This window comes from Poecilia reticulata, chromosome 9 (genome assembly GCF_904066995.2).
Source record: "Poecilia reticulata chromosome 9, P_reticulata-male-v2, whole genome shotgun sequence".
NCBI lineage: Eukaryota > Metazoa > Chordata > Actinopteri > Cyprinodontiformes > Poeciliidae > Poecilia > Poecilia reticulata.
In genome coordinates this window covers 14,583,858-14,602,456 of record NC_088838.1, presented here as the reverse complement: position 1 = coordinate 14,602,456, position 18,599 = coordinate 14,583,858, and the positions used below count along the sequence as shown (strand labels likewise).

General features: G+C 38.5%; 2 protein-coding genes across 6 annotated transcripts in view; one reads left to right on the top strand and one right to left on the bottom strand.

Moving 5' to 3' along the window:
- kiaa0825 (KIAA0825 ortholog) overlaps nucleotides 1-7,295 on the bottom strand; it is a 129,811-nt gene extending 122,516 nt beyond the window's left edge. The window contains exons 1-3 of one of the 5 annotated variants that reach the window (XM_081610581.1): nucleotides 7,202-7,295; nucleotides 6,894-7,012; nucleotides 1,219-1,355 (exon numbers count right to left, since the gene is read on the bottom strand). In XM_081610581.1, coding sequence (XP_081466707.1) covers nucleotides 1,219-1,349 — 131 coding nt within the window. In that variant the 5' untranslated portion in view covers nucleotides 1,350-1,355; nucleotides 6,894-7,012; nucleotides 7,202-7,295. Of the gene's footprint in view, nucleotides 1-1,218; nucleotides 1,356-5,579; nucleotides 5,684-6,893 lie in introns of those variants that run through there. The other 4 variants (XM_081610579.1, XM_081610580.1, XM_081610584.1 and 1 more) reach the window with 4 other exon arrangements.
- A 233-nt stretch (nucleotides 7,296-7,528) lies between these two features.
- slf1 (SMC5/6 complex localization factor 1) overlaps nucleotides 7,529-18,599 on the top strand; it is a 38,264-nt gene continuing 27,193 nt past the window's right edge. Inside the window, exons 1-14 of the mRNA XM_008418931.3 lie at nucleotides 7,529-7,760; nucleotides 9,622-9,733; nucleotides 11,102-11,180; nucleotides 11,353-11,578; nucleotides 11,668-11,821; nucleotides 12,555-12,677; nucleotides 12,826-12,891; nucleotides 13,407-13,553; nucleotides 13,946-14,115; nucleotides 14,267-14,401; nucleotides 14,665-14,818; nucleotides 14,953-15,121; nucleotides 15,351-15,496; nucleotides 16,124-16,230. Of these exons, the coding sequence (XP_008417153.2) occupies nucleotides 9,623-9,733; nucleotides 11,102-11,180; nucleotides 11,353-11,578; nucleotides 11,668-11,821; nucleotides 12,555-12,677; nucleotides 12,826-12,891; nucleotides 13,407-13,553; nucleotides 13,946-14,115; nucleotides 14,267-14,401; nucleotides 14,665-14,818; nucleotides 14,953-15,121; nucleotides 15,351-15,496; nucleotides 16,124-16,230 (1,787 nt within the window). The 5' untranslated portion in view covers nucleotides 7,529-7,760; nucleotide 9,622. The remainder of the gene's footprint in view (nucleotides 7,761-9,621; nucleotides 9,734-11,101; nucleotides 11,181-11,352; nucleotides 11,579-11,667; nucleotides 11,822-12,554; nucleotides 12,678-12,825; nucleotides 12,892-13,406; nucleotides 13,554-13,945; nucleotides 14,116-14,266; nucleotides 14,402-14,664; nucleotides 14,819-14,952; nucleotides 15,122-15,350; nucleotides 15,497-16,123; nucleotides 16,231-18,599) is intronic.

The window sequence follows — 18,599 nt, the reverse complement described above, 5'->3', positions numbered from 1 at the left end:
TAGAAGGAGGAAGGAAAGAAAAAGAGAAAAGGGGAGAAAGAGAGTGAGGGAGAGCAAAGAAGGGATGAGTCCCAGGCACTAATGGTGCCGGAGTGAGGCTTTGTTCACTTGCTACATTTAGCCTGTCCTTCATCATCTGCCCTCAGCCTCACAACGCTACAAACGATAAAAGACCTGAAATATAGATTTCTCCTTTTCCTCCAGTGTCCCCATAGTGCACTCATTACCAATCTATTTGTGCTCTTAAACTCTCCGCATCTGCCAGCAAATACAGATAACTGTGCTTCATTTTTTTTCAATGAACATTGGCTAAAAGGATTCATGGTATAATAAATTGAACGGTAGCAATAAGAAACTTGAATATGCATAACATGTTAGAAGCACCACAGGATCAATGTCAAAGACTGATGTGGGTCTCTAGGTAGAATCTTTGTCAATCAGCTCAGTCATGAAAGCGCTGACCTTAAACTGATTCCTTTGTCATCATCCAAATTATCCATAAGGAACAACAATGAATCCAGCATCACTTTTAATCAAATTTAGTCAAGAAGACACTCACCAACTTTGTCCTTTAAAAAAAACATCAAGTCTCAAGGAGAAGCAATGCTTTTTTCATATAAGAATACTGATTTATAACTTGAATCCCTGAACTCTGAGTTGAAAACAACAAAAAGACTAGAGAAGTGAAAATTGAAAAAGTAAAAGTAAATCACTTATAAGATCAAACTATGCAGGTGAGAAAAGCAGTGTTTCTTAATTCTTCTTCTGCTGCCATGTCTTGAATATAGGAAAACTTTTTTTTTGCAGTTTTGTCCACTGTGAAAAAATAAGAACTGCAGTAAATGCCCTGCAGCTGAATGACCAGTGAAAAAGGCAACACAGTTCATGATTGTCACAGGACATAATCATATATATATATATATATATATATATATATATATATATATATATATATATATATATATATATATATAATCACAACTTGCTAAAACAGTATAAGAAGTAATATACTGGAAATAAAATTACAATTACGTTTTGTCGAAATTACTCAATAACAGAGACTCTTAAAATTGCCATCCATAGGTAATAAGAACAGTGTGAAAGCAAGTAAAGGACTGGTCAGAGAAATGGAAAAAAAAAATAGAACCTCTAAAGAAATCAGGATAGAAATCAAAAAGGCATGAGGGCTTTAGGTCTTTCACGCTAACACTTACTTACCTTCTGGCATTGAGACTCAGTTTCTTTTCTGTGTCTTTCAGAAACTGTTCAAAGTCCACATCACTGGAAACACCTGGAATCAGAAGCTCCACAAAGGCATGGTCTTCAGGAAATTCTTCCGGCCATTCCATGATACCCTGCAAAAAAAAAAAAAAACATAGACTTGGCTTTACAGCCTAACAACAAAAACCCTCCATGTTCAAAAGATCAAAACGCAAACAAAGAATCACTGCAAGAGTCTGCACTGTTTTAACAACTTACTGAAATCAGCTGCATCATGTAGCATGCACATGAGTTAAAATATAAAGTAAAATATGTATTTATTTTGTAATTCAAAACACATAGTAATACTCATGTTCCATACAGAGTGATATATTTTAAGCATTTGTATTATTTTATTTTACGATTATGGCATACAGCTAACAAAAAGCCAAATGAATTTCTAATACAGGGAATTTAGACCATGTACTGTATAATATAATAAATGCACTCAGTTTTTGGTTTGGGCTTCTTTTGCATGAGCAAATGCATCAGTGCAGCATAGCTCAGTGTATGTGATAAGGACATCCTGGCAGCTTTAATTGGAGCCTTTCCCTTGTCCACATTTTTGGTTCTGGTGTCTCTCACTTTATTCTGAGGTTTAGATCAGACCGGTTTGTTGGCCAATCAAGCACAGAGTGGAATTGACAATTATTATTAAATATAAGTTAAAGTATTGGCTCTAGGAAGCATAAAATGTCCTACAATTTAGATGGCTGCCTTGACTTTGAACATGATGAAACACAGTGGACCAATATCTAAATATCAATATCTATAAATCAATACGGTTGCTCTTGAAGCACTGACTCCAGCAGTAATCTACAATCTTCTTATGTCCCTGAAGTTCTTGAACCAGCTCTGCTTTAGAATCATCTCAAAGCTGCAGTTACTTTTGCTTCTTGTGCACTTTTTCTAGCCAAACTTTTTCCTGTAACTCAACTTTCCAGTACTTTGATACAACGCTCTTGTTTGGTGCAGTTGCTGACAACACCCTCCTTAGCAGGCTGCTTACTGGACTAAAACATAAATATATATTATTTTTTTACATCTCTAAAAATGGTTGTAAGTCCTTTGTTAAAATTGTTCTTATGAAATGTTCTATTTTTTTAATTTAATTTTAGGTTTTTCATTTGTTGCATGTCATAATAAAAAAAATACAATATTGCTATAAAAAGCAGTTTTTGAACTGAATTACCGAAATATATTAACTTTTTGATGGCATTCTAATTTATTGAGATGCAGTTGTATTATCACAGCTGCCTGTCAAGAGAAAGACAGCTTCCACACTCCTGTGCTCTATGATAATGTGATATTTCCTCAAACAAGTGTCTTATTAGATTGCAAGAATCAATTTACTTGCAACACATGAAACAAAGACAAGTTATCGTCTAGAAAATATATTTTTTGTCTCCCCCCTGTCCCCCAACTACCCCTCCCAGTTTTCATAGAAAATCATATGCAGTAGAAAAGTCCTTGATCAAAATGCATTAGCTTGGCCTCCAAAGGTTTTTACATACTGACAATACAGTTAGAGAATACTGAAGAAGGAAAAAGAAAAAAAAAATCAAATAAATAAACAATGAGGTGACATCCTCCTCAGTCAAGAGTTTAAATAAACAACTCATCTCCTTAGGTGTCTACCAGCAGTGAGGTCCTCCCCTCCTACCCCATGGTGCTTAATGCTCGCGCTAACAACCAATCTCGTGTCGGTGCTGCGCTGCTGGGTCTCATATCAACACTGTCATCAGCGCGAGTCAAGTGGAAGGTAATGGAGAGTGTCTGTGTCAATTTAGCTTTCTCACACTCCGTCTCTTGCCCCTCTCCTCGTCATCTGCTCTGATTTTAATAATCCCTGTCAAACTCCAAACAGCTCCCTGCACGCAGCCCTGCTTCCTCACTGCAGCATACAGTCGACGCCACTCTCCCTGACAGGGTAGACAGGAAGCTCAACATTCATTTAGCCTGCACAAAGGGAGGCCTGTCCAGCTGGACAAATATTATTTTCCTCCGCTGACAGCCTCACCAGTTAAGCTTGTCCTTTATTATTTCTCCCCCTCTTCTTCTCTCTTACTGCTTACCCTCGTCATCATGCTCCCTCTGTGCCACTGTCTGAGAAGGGGTCTAAATGCAGGCGCGGCTGAACTGTGGGAAGAGTTTACCTTAGTTTTGTAATAAAGTTGCAGCGAGGTTTAAAACAGGTTATGAAATAATATCCCAAGTACTGACATCTAACAATGCACTGCCCAAAAGAATGCAAGGAACATAGTGCGACTGGAACCCTAAAATCCAATTAAGATACATACATTGGTGAAACTGGTGTCATGTGAGAAAATGTGAACATTTTAAAGGGATATGTAAAAGCCACTGTTATGAACTAAATAAGGTTATTTTGAGCACTTCTGTCTGCAACACAATATTAATTTGTCTATAAATGCACACATTTATAGACGGTGGGTTTGACTATCCGCTCTGCTGGGTCTCTACCGCCTGGTCCGCCAACATATCTTTAGTGTGAGCGTGTACATGAACGTGTAGGATTCACAAAGCAGCACACGGGGCCTCATTAGCAGAGCACTTTAAATCATCCAGTCTCCACTGTCTTGTCGTTTAGCTCTTTAGAAAGCAGATGTTAGATGAGCCCCTGCGTGTTTCAAAAATTTGCAACAGGGACAACTGGGCTCGGCACTGAGATGCAGACTGCCTGAGACGTCAGCCTCACCACTGTTAGAACATGGGAAAGATACGTAGCCTTACAGATATGCACACACTTTTATGTACACGCACACACACACACGCACCACTTTCCTATCTCTCTTGCTGCTGCTTGTCTACCCCAGCTAGGCTACCACACAGGCCCATTTACAGTAATGAGTTTGTCCTGAAATATTCAGCAGGAGGTCCCCCAGGCTGCCGCTTTAAAACTACTTAGAACATGTCAAGTTAGAGTCAACATTATTTTAAAGCGAGTACCTAAACAGCCTCTTTTCAGGAAACGTCATAAATTAAACAGGTGCATTTTCTAAGATCACAACAGTTCTGAAAATCTCAAAGCTATCCCAGGGGCAGGGGATTGCTTAAAAGGGGCAATCTCACATATCTCAAAGCAATTATGCATTTTCCTGCAACTGAGTAACTGTGTTACCTTCAGTTGTTATAAAACTGCTGTATATATCAAACAAGACTTCAAACAGATTTGATGCCAATTTCATCCTGGCTTAAAGTTTTGATTTTTACAGCAAGGAAATTAAGTAGTTCATCATCTACAAGTATCCTTGTGTCACTTGGTTTGTATAGTATGGCTTTAAATGTGACCGTTTAAATGCCAGAGAAACTCATGCACCATGACCGGCTGCAGCCACCATCTTCCAAGATTAAATAGAACTGGTTATTCTTTGTGTAACACCTTAACTTAAATTTAAAGTCATTTTAATACCCAAAAAAAAAAACAAAACAACAACAACAAAAAAAACAATTTAGCACTTTGGACAACTCTCTTCTACGTTCTAAGTGCCTGGACGGCCTTTAAGGGTGGAGCTGCTTCCACTGCTCTTTTCTGTTGCGTTTGGTATCCTTCAGTTGCAAAGCACCGGATTCACCTTCTGTTCATTGGAAAGACTAGCAGATGATGCTAAATTCGGTTGGCATACTTAGGTTTATTGTTACTTTTGTGAACAAATCTTCAACTGCATCTAGCTAACTGACAGAAAAAAAGTGGACTAAGTGTTTCACTTGTTGGAATTTAAAAAAAATAAGTAAAAACAATCCGTATTTTAAGATGGACTAACGCTGAACCAATTCAACTTTTATCACCTGCTATCTGGGAAGGAGAAGGCTCAGTTAGCTCTTAGCCTGCACAACTACATAGGAAGTCATGAGAGATCCCCAAAGGTTCCATCCATGCTCTCATTCATTCATCCATCAAACCATCCATCCCCACCTTGCTGGGACAGCTGGTGCTTTTTCCATCGCTCAGTCCATCGCCAGGCAACACAGGGACAAATAAGAAAAAAAAAACAACAATGCACACATGCATTCACCCCAGAGGACAATTTAGAGAGACCAATTAACCTAACATGTTGGATTCTGACTGGACTATGTGGGGGTAGGGGGTCTTGAGTACCCAAAGTGAATCCTTGTTTACACCGAGAGGACAGACAAGACTACATCGGGGTCCAAGACAAGTAGCCCAAGGCAAATATGAAGACAAATGTGACCTTGAAGAGCCTAAGATGTTCCATATCAACCTAATCTATGTAGTTCAGAAGGGTGAGTCAATTCCCAACCTCAAGATGAGGTGCAAGTATAGAATAAATGTTGCTAACCAGGGTCCACGTGGTTTGGACATCCCACAGACGCTCAATTCATTGTTGTGTTCCTCAAACCATTTCTGAGCCATTTTTACTTTGTGGCAGCATCCTTTTTAATGCTGGAAAAAAAAAAAGATGACAGGTATTTATACATTCTGAGTGGTCTGCAGCTTTGAAGTCCACAATGCGACAAACTGAGATGCTCTGAGTATAAGGAAACATTTCTATTAGAACAAGCATTATCATCAGCAGCAATTTGAGCTACAATAATTGAACCACAAGTCTTTGCTCCTGATGTCTGCTTAATGTGACTTCCCATTTCTCCAGCTCACAGTTGTTTCTTCAATGGACAAGTTTTCACATATACTGACAACTGAAGGCTTAAAACAACCTGAAGCTGTATTTATGGAGGTGTTTTAGCACAGGCACCAAACCCTCCCAACTTGGTACATGTCAAGTTTATTCAAAAACCTGGCACTACACAATTTCTCCTGGTTCTAATTCATCAAATCTGCCAAAAGGTAATCAGAAAAATAAATAATCGCTTCTATTCATATCATCAGTTTGCTAGTGGTCATAATGCTATGCTTAACTGAATTTCACTTAATGCAAGGGGTACATTTAAAACACATTCTTGAATGAACTCAAGTTCTGATAACTAATAGTGCGCTTAGTTTTCTTTTAAATGGATGTTAGAGTTAAGTGAAAGATAAAACAACTGCATGAAATGTGAGAAAATATTAGTTTTTAGTAACACAGTTTAGAACGTAAAAGCAACTACATTTGATTTCCCACCTTTATTACTTCAAAAATGTGCTTCAGCCCTTCTGCCAGAATCAAATGTAATGTGACTCTAGAGAAATTTGAACTGACCCTTTTTTAATTTCTAGGAGCTGACACCGTCGAGTCTTCCGTTTCAAAATGTCTAACATCTTTTATAGACTCAATTAAAGAATGGAGAGAAAAAAAAATCCAAGCATTAACAAAATATAACTGCATAAAAGCTACCACAAGTATCGTTGATAAGACAAGCTGTTAATCATTAACGCCAGTAGTTTAGCTTTGAAGCTGCTCTGCTGTCTGACCGCTCGCACACGTGCATGTCAGCGGCAGACTTGTTGACATCCACAAGCAGACACAAGCACACCCAGCGCTCAAGAAATTGGATTCGCCTTCTTCTTGTTTTAGAAAGGGATCCGTTATTTGATCATACGTTGAGAACCAGTTGTACCCATGTAAAATTAGCATTATACAAGCGTACCGTGCGCTTATTTCTTTTTAATAGTCAAATATAACATTAACAGCAGAAGTGTTATTAATGTGTTTTACCTCTTCCAAACTCCTTGTAAATCCAATCCGTGGTAATCCTCTACAGCAGCGGTTAACATCACCTGAAGTCACTTCCAGTTTATATTTATCCTCGATAGTAATTTATAACTGCAACAAAACTAATAAAGGAAGACATGAAATGTGTTACCATGTAATATAATTTCGTTTCATTCCCTCGAAAACTGTGCTGCTATCACTATAAATATAAATAATAAAAAAACATTACGGTTGACAGACAGCAAACTGCATGCATCTCTCTGGGATAAATTTGGCTGAATTATTCTGGTGAAGGTTTAGCTAACATGTACCCGTTATTCAAGCACAGCGATAATCCTGTTATTTATGGTTACTTCCGGGAACTGAAAGCGTCCGTGACAACAACCCGGAAGTAGCTTTGTGAAAACTTCCGCTGGTCGGAGCGTACCAACTTGCAAGACTGAGAGGTTATCGAACTATTTAATAAACTTAAAAACACGAATTTGATTGCTAAAAACTTAAATTTAGTGTAACGCTACATTATAAATGTAAATTAGTTTATATTTATGTGAAGATTAAGCAACTTAAATCGATGTTTTGAAAATACAACGCGTTGACTCGTGAAAATCACCCCCTCTATATCTATAGATTAACTGTGGCTTGGATCTTCTTCCACATTTACGGAGTGAAACACAAACCTGAAACATTAATATCAGGACGTTTACATTAAGGCACAAAGTCATTGTGCATATTTTTTTTATGGCAACGTTTAATTTGGTATTACAGGAAGTAACAACACAGTGAGCACAGCACCATTGTTGGATGTCTGTTTACTATCAGTTTTGGCGCGCCTGGATGTGATCGGGAGTCACCGTCTGTGGCATGAGAAAGGTACTTGTTTAATAGTTTGGGTTGTTGATAGTTTGCATTTACATACTCATAAATATCCACAGCATGTATTTGCTTACTGGGTCAGATGTGTGTCAGAAAAATAATGCCGCATGAAAAGTATGGCATGTCAGTTGATGACAACTTCATCAACTTAACAATCGCAGGTCCACAACTATCCAATCAAAGCAACGACACAAAATATAAACTCATAGTTAAATGATACGAACAACCAGTATTTTTTTTTTCAAATATTTTTGAACTGTACATGCTGATGCGTACATGCAAAATTAGAAAAATAAATGTTGTGACATCTGGGTTCAAGGAGTTAAAAATAGTGTGCAAAAACTGTTAAAAAGCAAACACGTTAAAGGAAGAAGTGACAGTTCGTTTTTTGTAAGGGACGGGATTTTTTAGATCTATTAGACTATTAGATCTTTTAGATTTATTAGACAATCAGGCCTGTTAAAGTCACAATTCATTGACAGCACTAAATGATCTGAAATGCCTGAACTATTCATTAGGATTATAAAACTTAAAAAAGGAAAAAGTGTGTTTCAGGTACTTTGATGCAGATTTTCTGCAGAAAAAAGGAATGACAAGAATATTTTATCCATTCTTATATGTAACTAATTCTCATTTAACTAAAAAGAAGTGCATCAGAGTGCACACTGTTGGCTGCTTTGCTTGCAGACTGAAAATGGTGGAAGTATTTTGCTTATGCTTTTGAGGAATTAAAAAAACACAATGCATTTTCAATACTTTGTCTGCCCATTTCTGATCAGAGTAATGGGCAGTAAGTAACATCTGTCCACAGTTGAAAGGTGCATCTCTGCCTGTTCCATGAAACATAGAAATGTTTCTGCAAAATTATGCTATTTTACCATTAATTTATATTCACATTAATCTTTGATCTTCTACGTAAACCTAGACAATCATTTTTGATTGTGATTTGCTGAAATATTGTACAGATAATACAACAAGGCCCTACCTGTTTCACTGCTTACTTGGCATTTTAGCCTTCTGTGATCAGAGTATTGAACTGCAACTGAGGATCTTTAACTGTTTGTTTTAGATAGGGGAAACAAAGCATAGAAACTTCCTTTTCATTGGGATTTTTTTTTCAAACAGCTCAACTGTTGCACAGATCACAAATTGTGCTGTAAAGAATGTGTGTTTAGTGGATTATCAAATTTCAATAATTTTTATTAGGAATTTTGAAATGGATAATTTAAAGGAACTCTTCTGTAGCACACCAAAGCCCACATTTGATGGAAACCACACATATATGTATGTTATAATGAAAAACAGAAAAGGAACTTCTCAGACGAATGCAACTGCCAACAGGATAGATTGGTTTGCTGTATCTGTAGTGTAATATTACACTGTAGTTGGACAACCTAATCTGCTTTAACAAGTTAAACAAGTTGAGTAAGCTGAAAACCCAGCTGTGCAAAAATGACAAATGTACTGCCAAGTTGTCAAAGAAGCTATAATCACATTATTTGGATCTAAAGTGCCTGTCTGTTCAGGAAGAAGATCCATTACAGATTTATACAAAATTCTCTAAGCGATCAACATGTTCCTCTAATATCTTCATATCTTTAATTCTAAAGGGATTTTCCAGTAGGAATATGTCTTTGTTAGTCACTAAATCCTTGCATAGTTCGGAATCATTATCTCTACATAGTCCACGCTGTATAGCTTATTTACCTTTCTGCTTTGTGTAACAATCAGCCAGTTTTATTTATTCTAATTGTTACAGAACGAGAACTCAGAATTGTTCAGAGACTTGTGTGACCAGCCTGTTTCCCTGTACATTAACATACACTTTAACCTTATTTTCTGCTGGTTTCCTTTTCAGGATGGAGAGCTGCACACATGTTTTCCAGATCTCTGGGATCAAAGCCCAGGATAAAAAGAGAGTTTTGATTAAGGGCATTTATAAGCTCAGTGGGAAATACATTGGTGGCTCAGTAAGTTGACATCCTTAAAGTTGTGTTGCATTTTTAATACAACAATTAACCGTTTTTTTTTTTTTTTTTCCACCATGACCTCTACTGCTAACAGCTGCTTAGTTTTACCAGTAACCTTCAAGCCCTAATGAATCACTACAGATAGAACACACTATAGACGGCTTTATTGCTGATAGCTTGGCATAAATTCCTAAATCCAAATTTAAGCAAAATTTCACTATCAAAAATTTAAGTCATAATTTCTAATTAATAATTTTTTATGTATATTTGGATCATGCATTTAATCCATCGATTTTGACTCCAAACAATTGCAAAAAATATGCAATTGACAAGACGGATTCCATTTTGCAAGCTTATTTTACTTTTGTACCACACCAACTCTGTCTTTAAGGTGCCTTAAAATATAGAGAATTCTGTTTTTTATTTTTTTGTCTTTGTACCTTTAGTATTTGTAAGGTTATGGATTTAACTGCATGTAATACTTCACATGAGATAAATCACCCATGATTTGGCATGTTTTCCAAGCTAACTGTTCAATGAAAGCTTGCATCACCCATATAGATACAACTGACATACATTATTTGATAAAATTATTGGTATCACTAAGAGCAAGTTTAATGTATTTTACTTTTGGGATGTACAAAATGTCTAATTTTGCTATTTGTCAGCAAGCAGATGAGAACATTATTTTTTTTACTTATTCTGAATATGTAATCAGTGTGTTCACACTCATCTACACACACATACATACTCGTGATAAAGAAATGCAAAATCACACAAAATAAAATATGCAACATTTAATCCTTTCTTTATTGATTTTGTTGATATACCGGTGAATTCTCCTTAATCCCGCTCCTTAAGTACTTGTCAACAGTAGTAATATTAACTACAAAACCTGACTTATCAAGAAAAAGCATCTGCACGCCAGAAGCATTTACTACATTTTAGGTGCCATCTTTTCAGGATTTCTAGAAAACTAATCATTTTCTGATCTGAACTCAGTTGGAGATTTTTGGCACTTCACAAAATCAGAAAGTCTGTTGATTTCAAGCTGCTAAAACAAATAATTATGCTCTCTATAACCCATAAATGCTATTTTTCTGTACCTTTGTAGTTATTCTCTCAGACTTCTGCTTAATAGCTGAAAGAAGGTGAAACAAGCTACCAGTATATATTATGAAATGCTGTAAATTCAAATACCCGTGTGACCGTACGTAGCACTTTGACGCTTCTTGATAATTCGGAACAAATATATTTAATGTGTTCTTTTGAGCTTACTTTGTCGTAACTGGTTACCCCAAGACATCTGGTTTCATTTACCCTTCAGTTAATCCCATTTATTTGAACCTTTGCATGTATATTTCACAGGTATACAAGCACTGCACCACTCATCTCATAACCCCCCAGGTTTTGCCCAGTGAGAAGTTTTTGGCAGCTTGTGCGGCAGGTCAGTCGTTAGGATTATTGTCGAATATTTGCTGATGTCTTAAAAGATCTTGTTTTCTTTTTGTTTTCACCTTAGGTTTACATAACTGGTCTATTGTTTTTCGTTCTGCTCTTGACTGTCATGTTTGTTTAATTTGCGTCCGATGCTAAGTGGTGTTGCTTCTGCCTCCCAGGGAAGTGGGTTGTGACTCCTAACTATGTGTTGGAAAGCATGAAGAACGGCTCCTGGCTGCCCGAGGGACCCTACGAAGTGGCCATTTTCACCAGCTCCTCAGCTGCCTTTTACCCCGTCAGACAGTGGAGGGAGAAGGTAACCAAAGGTCGAATAACGGGTGCTTTCCAGGGCTGGAGAGTTCTTCTCATGGTCCAAGAGCCCAACAGAAGAGCCATGTTCAAACGGTGAGATTTCACCTCGATATAGGTTCGCTCAGAAAACACTCATGTATGAAAGACGTTTACTCATTTTTTTTTTTTTTTTTTTTCACCAGGCTGCTGAAAGCTGGAAGAGCAGAAGTGTACAACTGTCCTCCACCGATGTACACGTCCATCACTCACGTCATGGCGAAACCTGTGACTGAAAAATCAAAATCTCTTAACTCACCTTGTTACCCCGTGAGCCACATAGTCCAACACCTCTTCGGGGTACGTCAGTGTTAAGTTTTTGCAAAACATATGACCCCAGCTGTTTTACTTTTCGAGATATTTTTATGTTACAGCCCCAAACCTTCCTGTGTTTTATTGGGATTTTACAGGCTTGACTAACATAACAATGCATAGTAGTGAAGTGAAAGGAAAAATATACAGGTTCTGTTCTGTAATGTCATTGGAGGGCTTTTCTTAAAGACCATTAGCTAACAAAAGAGAATCCTAAAAAAAACACACACACACACACACACGCATACACACACACCAGTCAGATCAGGAGTGAAGTTGTAAAGTTTAACAAGGTTAATTTATGAAAGCACCTGTCGAGACATGGACATCTAGCTAAACTAGCAGGCTGGGCAAGAACAACGTTTTTCAGAGAAGCAACTAAGAAGCCTTAGTGGATCTCTGGAGGAGCTACAGAGATCCACTGATCAAGTGGGGAAATTTGTGACGAGGATAGTCGTCAGGTGTTCACTTCACAAATCTGGTCTTCTAATAAGAGTGGCGAGACTGTTAAATTGTTAAAAGAAAACCAATGGAAGTTCTTCAGGTTTTTTTACATGCCAGGTGACACGGCACTCATTCAAGAAGATGCCGGTGGTTCAGCCCCGTGGAGGAGCTTTTGAGCTCGCCTCATAGTCGCACAGCACGCTGGTTTTTTAAATTTTTTTTATTTTATTTTATTTTATTTTATTTTTATTTTATGTTGTCTTTTCTTGTTTGACAGAGCAATCGCCTGGATGTGAATTTTAACGAAATGGATGATCTTCCGTCCGGGACAAAAGCCAGCTGTCTTGATGGCTTCTCTAATTTGGAGGCAGAACTTAGAAATTTTGCTGTCAAAAAAGAGGTGTGTTTATTATTGCAGCTCGTTTCAGAAACGCACTGAAGCGCAAAGTTTAAACAGGATTTGAAAGAAAAACTTTCCGTTGGTCTACATTCTGCTCGCTTAATTGACCTTGTTTGCCAGCATTTTGTAAGGTGTTTTGTCTTTGCAGGGCCGGCCCAGACTGTGCTTCCTTGAATTTCTAGGTTACCGTGACCCTCACCGTCCCTTCACACAGGTAGGTGTGCATACATATCAACCCCCAGCCACAATCACTGCTATACGTTCATCTGCAGGATTACTCTGTTTCATCAAGCAGATCAGGTCATTCAATTTCCTTTATGTCATACATTTCAATGGAAAGTGACATCAAGCGTGAGGGCGCATCAAAACCAGGTCACTGATTTAACCACCTCTCTCCACCGATCTGAGAGCTGTGATTGGCAGACCTATTAACAATACTCTCCACCGTCCTGTCCATACTTTACCCAAGTGGATGTCTGTCAGATTGCTATTAGGACTACTCTTGTATTTCCATTCAGGACGTTCTGAGTCCATATGCTATTTGCCAATAAGCGACGGTCGAAAATGACCCTCAGGAACTTCCGGTGCCAACTCACGACTTATTTCGATTACCCTCCTGCCCTCTCGCTTCTCCTCTTTCTGCCATCTGTCTATTTGAGTGCCATGTTTTTTTCCTCCCTTCTTTCCATATACTTCTTCCATTTCACCAATGTTCTGTTGTTCCTCCAGGCAATTGTAGCAGATTTAAGCAACGTCAGTAGTATGATAGAGTGCGGCCTAGTCAGCGAGGCCTTGGATTCGATCAGAAGTGCCGTGTTTCCAGGCGTGTTGCCACCAGCGACATACCTGATCTCCCTCATAGAGTACGCACAGCAGGTAGGACTGGAAATACCTGACTGCACAAATTCCCACCTGCGGCTTTGTGAGCCTAAAGGGTTGTACAAATACATCACTGGTTGCACCACATCTTTAAATCTTGATGGATTGTGTGTGTTGATAGATGACTTAGAGTAGGATTGTTTTGTGTGTTTTGATGCACTAAACAATGCTCATGTAAAAGCATGCACGATAGAAAAGGCCTTATAGTGACAAGTTATCTGTCGAAAAAAGTAACCTGATTAATTTTTCAGTGATATCGAACTCCAGTGATCAACAGATATTATGTCTGCAATGTTATATGTTGCAGATTCGGTTTATTTTCACACAGGATCTCTTGGCCCAAATACTCAAAGCAACTAAAACTCGCTTTTTGTGTTTACGTTGCATAGGGCAACGCCACGTCCCTCTTCCTGAGAAATTTCCATCAGGTTATGGTAAACCTGCTCATTACTAATCCTCCATGGCTTTCTCAAAACTCAGTGAAAAAATACTATGCCCAAGTGCTGCAGTGTCCTCGGTGCAAGATGGGCTTATGGCCGCTTTTAGAGACCGCCATCAGGTAAGCCTGAAGTCAGTGAGGTTTCTTGCAAAATGTGTCTGTTTTAAAGACAATGATATTCATATTTTCCTGTGTTGGACATCAAAAGAGCCTCACCACTTGTGCAAAGTTAATATGACATGATTTTACATTCTCATGTGTGGTCGACAAGATACTGCCTGACAAACAGCGACACCTGTCACCCACACCCTGGACCCGCCTTGCCAGCCTTGGTGCATTTCTACTGTGATATGCTTGCACTTTGCCTCATGCTTCTCAAGGGTGAACTTCACTCTGTCAACAGCAGGTGACATTTTATCTACGTGTTTATTTATTTTTGTATAGAAGTAAGAGAATGTTTAGAATGTGGATAAAACATTTGATTTTCCTATCTGTATCAATTTTAATCATAACTAAGAGAGAGAGACTCTTAATGTATAACTTTGTGTATAATGAATCTATAGAAGAATCTTGTTTTTTTTTTATTGGATTTATTGAAATAATCTTTTCTGTGATGTTTTTATTTATTGAGATGCATCATAATCGTATCTCTGTCTTTATCTCCATCAGAGACTTTATGTTTCCGAACCAACCCAGAGCGTCATCTGCACCAGCTTCTGGTTCGTTGATCTATGGGACTTTCTGGACCGTGTGGGAACGAACAACACTGCTGTCCTGCACCGTGAAAAAGCTTCTTCAGCTCCTAACAGAAGCTGCCATTATGGTAAATACTGTGGAATTCCCATTGGATAAAGGGTCAGGCATTCACCTAATTCATCTATAAAAGTGTTCTTCCATAATTGAAGTTATTTATAAAGCTTGCATTTATCCATAGTATGATGTTTATTCTCACTGAAGGAATTTGCTGAGGGAGCAGAGAAGCGGGAGCTGTATTTGGCAGACACTCTGCTGGATCTTCTGTCTGTGTTGGTGGAGTTTTGGTGTCAGCAGCATTTTAAACTTAATCAGAGTCTGGTGGAAAAAGGCCTCAAAGACCTCTCGGAGCACCTCGCCGTTCTTAGCCAGGGTACGGATGAAAAAAAAACCCTGCATTTTGTCTGTTTTTAGTCTAAATATTTGCCTTATATTGCTAGAATTTGTATTTTATTTTAATTTCTGTGTGTTACACCTTTATATGGTAAAACTATGACATGTTTCATCTGCAGTGAGCATATAAAATGCTGAAGGGGGTTTAGCTATCATCACAAACAAAACAATATATTCCAAGATGCTATGTTTTGTGTTTTCACCTTTAGATCTGTGTCCAGCCGTTTTGGTGGAGCTGGTTTGCAGAGTTCACTCCACCAGGCTAAAGTTGGTCATGGTTGATGCCATCTTCAGGAATCTCTGCTGCAGAAATGGCTTCACTGTTGGCGATGAACCTCTCTCTCTCAAGAAAATTGTAAGTGTTTACCACAGAAATGTTACATTTCTTTTAAAGTGTACCCTAATCATATGGTGATGATACAGACATAATCTGATTTTTTATTTTTTTTTATGACAGAAGTATTCATTCCAGAGATCTGCACAGACAAAACTAGTCAGCCCCAGTAAACTTGCATTAATCATTGCTTTTTGGCCCAATGAAAGGTTTTAAAATACCAATAAAACATTAGATATGCTTTCATGCAGAAAATAATGCATTTCTTGCATCTGTTGAATTTAACTATTATGAACATATCTTTTCTTAGAAGTTGTCATGTTTTGATGCAGACATTTTTTAAATACCGTTTTGAAAAATCCTTGTTGATTTTCAGATGAAACATAATGGACAGTTCACGGTATTTAGCGTTAATGTCTTTATATTCTGAATAAATACACCCGTTATCCATATCTAAGGGCTAATTACCAGTAAATTGGTAAGTTTGATGTTATTGCACCTAAATAGTCTGTTGATTCTATGTTAAGCATCTTGGAAGTAGATAAAAAAAACGTGTTGTGTCACAGTGCAAATATCTGTTTCACAAGGACACTCCCTTCCACTCAGAGTGTACATGTACCGACTAACCTCATATGCCACTTCCAACAGATGTGTTCTTACTTGCCTGCTCTGGGAACGTTAGCTCAGAGTCCCAGCTTTGCTTCCTACAAGACTGGGAAAACCTCCCACAGCTGCACAAGTCAGGGGACCAGCAGGTCAGTCAGTCACAGTTTGTCCTTTAACTTTAACACTGGGGTGCCAGAGACAGTTGTCTTTGATTATAAAATATGAGTTGGAATTATTGAGAGCTTTAAGTTACAGAAACAGAACCTTCATATGCCTACTGAGTCTAGATGGTTGCATCACTCATCGTCTCGGTCTTTGTTGGATTCGGTGCATCTGAAATAACAGACCTCACTCCAGCACTGTGCGATATCGCTGTCTTTTGTCAAAAAAAACAAAAAAACAAACAGGTGATAAAAGTAAAGATGTGTTGGGGAAATTGAGTGAAAAGGAACAAGGGAACACCTGGAGGGAGGAGGAGGTGAGAAGCAAAGTTGCACGTATTTATTGGAGGGGTACTGCATGAGCTTTGGGAAATCTGGAGAAATAAAGGTCAGAGGGAGCATGAGGAGCTGGCATGTGATGGGTTGTGCCCAGGTCCGGTGCAATCAGTGTGTGCTTGCTGACAGGAGGGGCACATGGAGAGGATAAGCCTAGACACACGTGCCCTCTCTCACACCACCTTATGATTTGGTCAGGGACTCGGCAGATAGACTACCATCAGGGTCTTCATTCTCCTGTTACGGCCACCACCTCTCAGCCTCACACTGCTCTCTTTTCTTTATCTATTCTTGCATGTTAAATCCCTTCTCTTGATGCAATCTCACACACACACACACACAAACACAAACTGAGTCTCTCTCCCTCCTTACCCGTATCAGACATCTGCTGTTTCACCAGCAGGTAGTTGGCCCAGAGTAAGGCAGGAAGTCACCAGGGAGCAGGTTCATTTGAAGGCTACTGGTTCATGAACTGACCAAATCTCACCCCCTTCTATATCTGCTCCCTTCCTACTTTTCTTGCACTTGCACTGCTTTTAGTTAATTTCGACACATGCATGAGCGGAACCGAGGGAAACGTGGAATGCAGTCTGCGCGGATGAGATAAAGAAATGCCAAAGGGCATGTAAAATCATTTGACCCCAAAAGAAAGAATGAAGCCACAATGACAAAGCCTGTGATAAATTGAAGACAGAAACCAAAAGCAAATCTTGTTGCCTCATTTTTCATGCTTGAATTCATGATATTGTTCAGAATTTCATTGATCTTGGCATTTCTAATCAATTAGCACATGTTATGTTGAAGCATTTATTAAGTCTGGCACTTTTCTGAAACTGAACCGTCTATGTTTAGACAGCTGGAAATACTTAAATTATTAAAGTCTTCAATGCAAAAAGAAAAAAAACCTCAATGCAAGAATGCGTGACATTACAAAATACATAATATGAGCCTTTAAATATGTCACATTTTATTTACCTCAGATCTCTGTTTTCAGTAAAAAAAAAATGTGTTAAATGGATTTCCAACTAAATCCTGCAAGGATGTTTGGTTTTGGATATGAAAAGAAGGTTGTAAAGAGACATGCGACCCTTTTCTCATACATTTCTGTCTGATGGCGCACATTAGACCTTTGAGCGAACGTGTGTGTGCAGTTATATACGAGACGGTGGACGTTTTTCTTCCGCTCCAGCGGAGGAGCTGCAGCGAGGGCGCGTGTCCAAGCCGCAGCGAGCTGACAGGGCGACTGATTGACCGACTGTTTAGATGACCGTTTAACTCGCCGGCTGGCCACGCAGCGCTGAGCACTGTTAGCAGAAGGGAAGCTGTAATTAAACTGAGATAAACCCCCTGCTGGTTTAATCAGGCCTCGCACGTTGCTCAGTTGCCGACATCTTTTAAAGCACCTGACAGTGTCGTTTGATTTGTCTTGTATGTCAAATTCACTGAAAAACAAAAACTACGGAATCTCTACTCTTGGATGATGTTCAGTCAATTGTTTTTTTTTTGTTTTTTTTCTCCATATTGAGTTATTTCATGACTTTTTCATATAGTTAATCCAAAACCAAATATTCCACTCATACAATTTTCAGGTATGTTTTCTGAAGTTTCTCACAGAGACCGTTTCAGAGTTGCAACTCCAAACATTGTTTTTGCTCGGTGTTTACTTCAAAGTTGAGATTTCTTTCTAATATTGTGTGCTTCATGTGTAAAATTAAAAACTACTTTATGGCTTTATGTCACTTTTAGATGAAGATTTTCCATCATGCATTTTTTTTTTTTTTTACTCTGAACTGGGAATGAGTTGCTTTACTTATTGCTTAGATTTTCGTTATGAAGTCTGCATCCAAAGTCAAACTCTACTCTGCTCTGGGTCCAGATCTGATAACAGCACCATTGCCAGCTTCCCTTCTTCCCAAAGTAAAAAATAAAATACACAAGCCCTATACAAAGCCTTCAGACCCTACTGCCAGTTGATGCGGACAGAGGGACACCGGGGGGTGAGGGGGGTGGGGTTGTTCGCG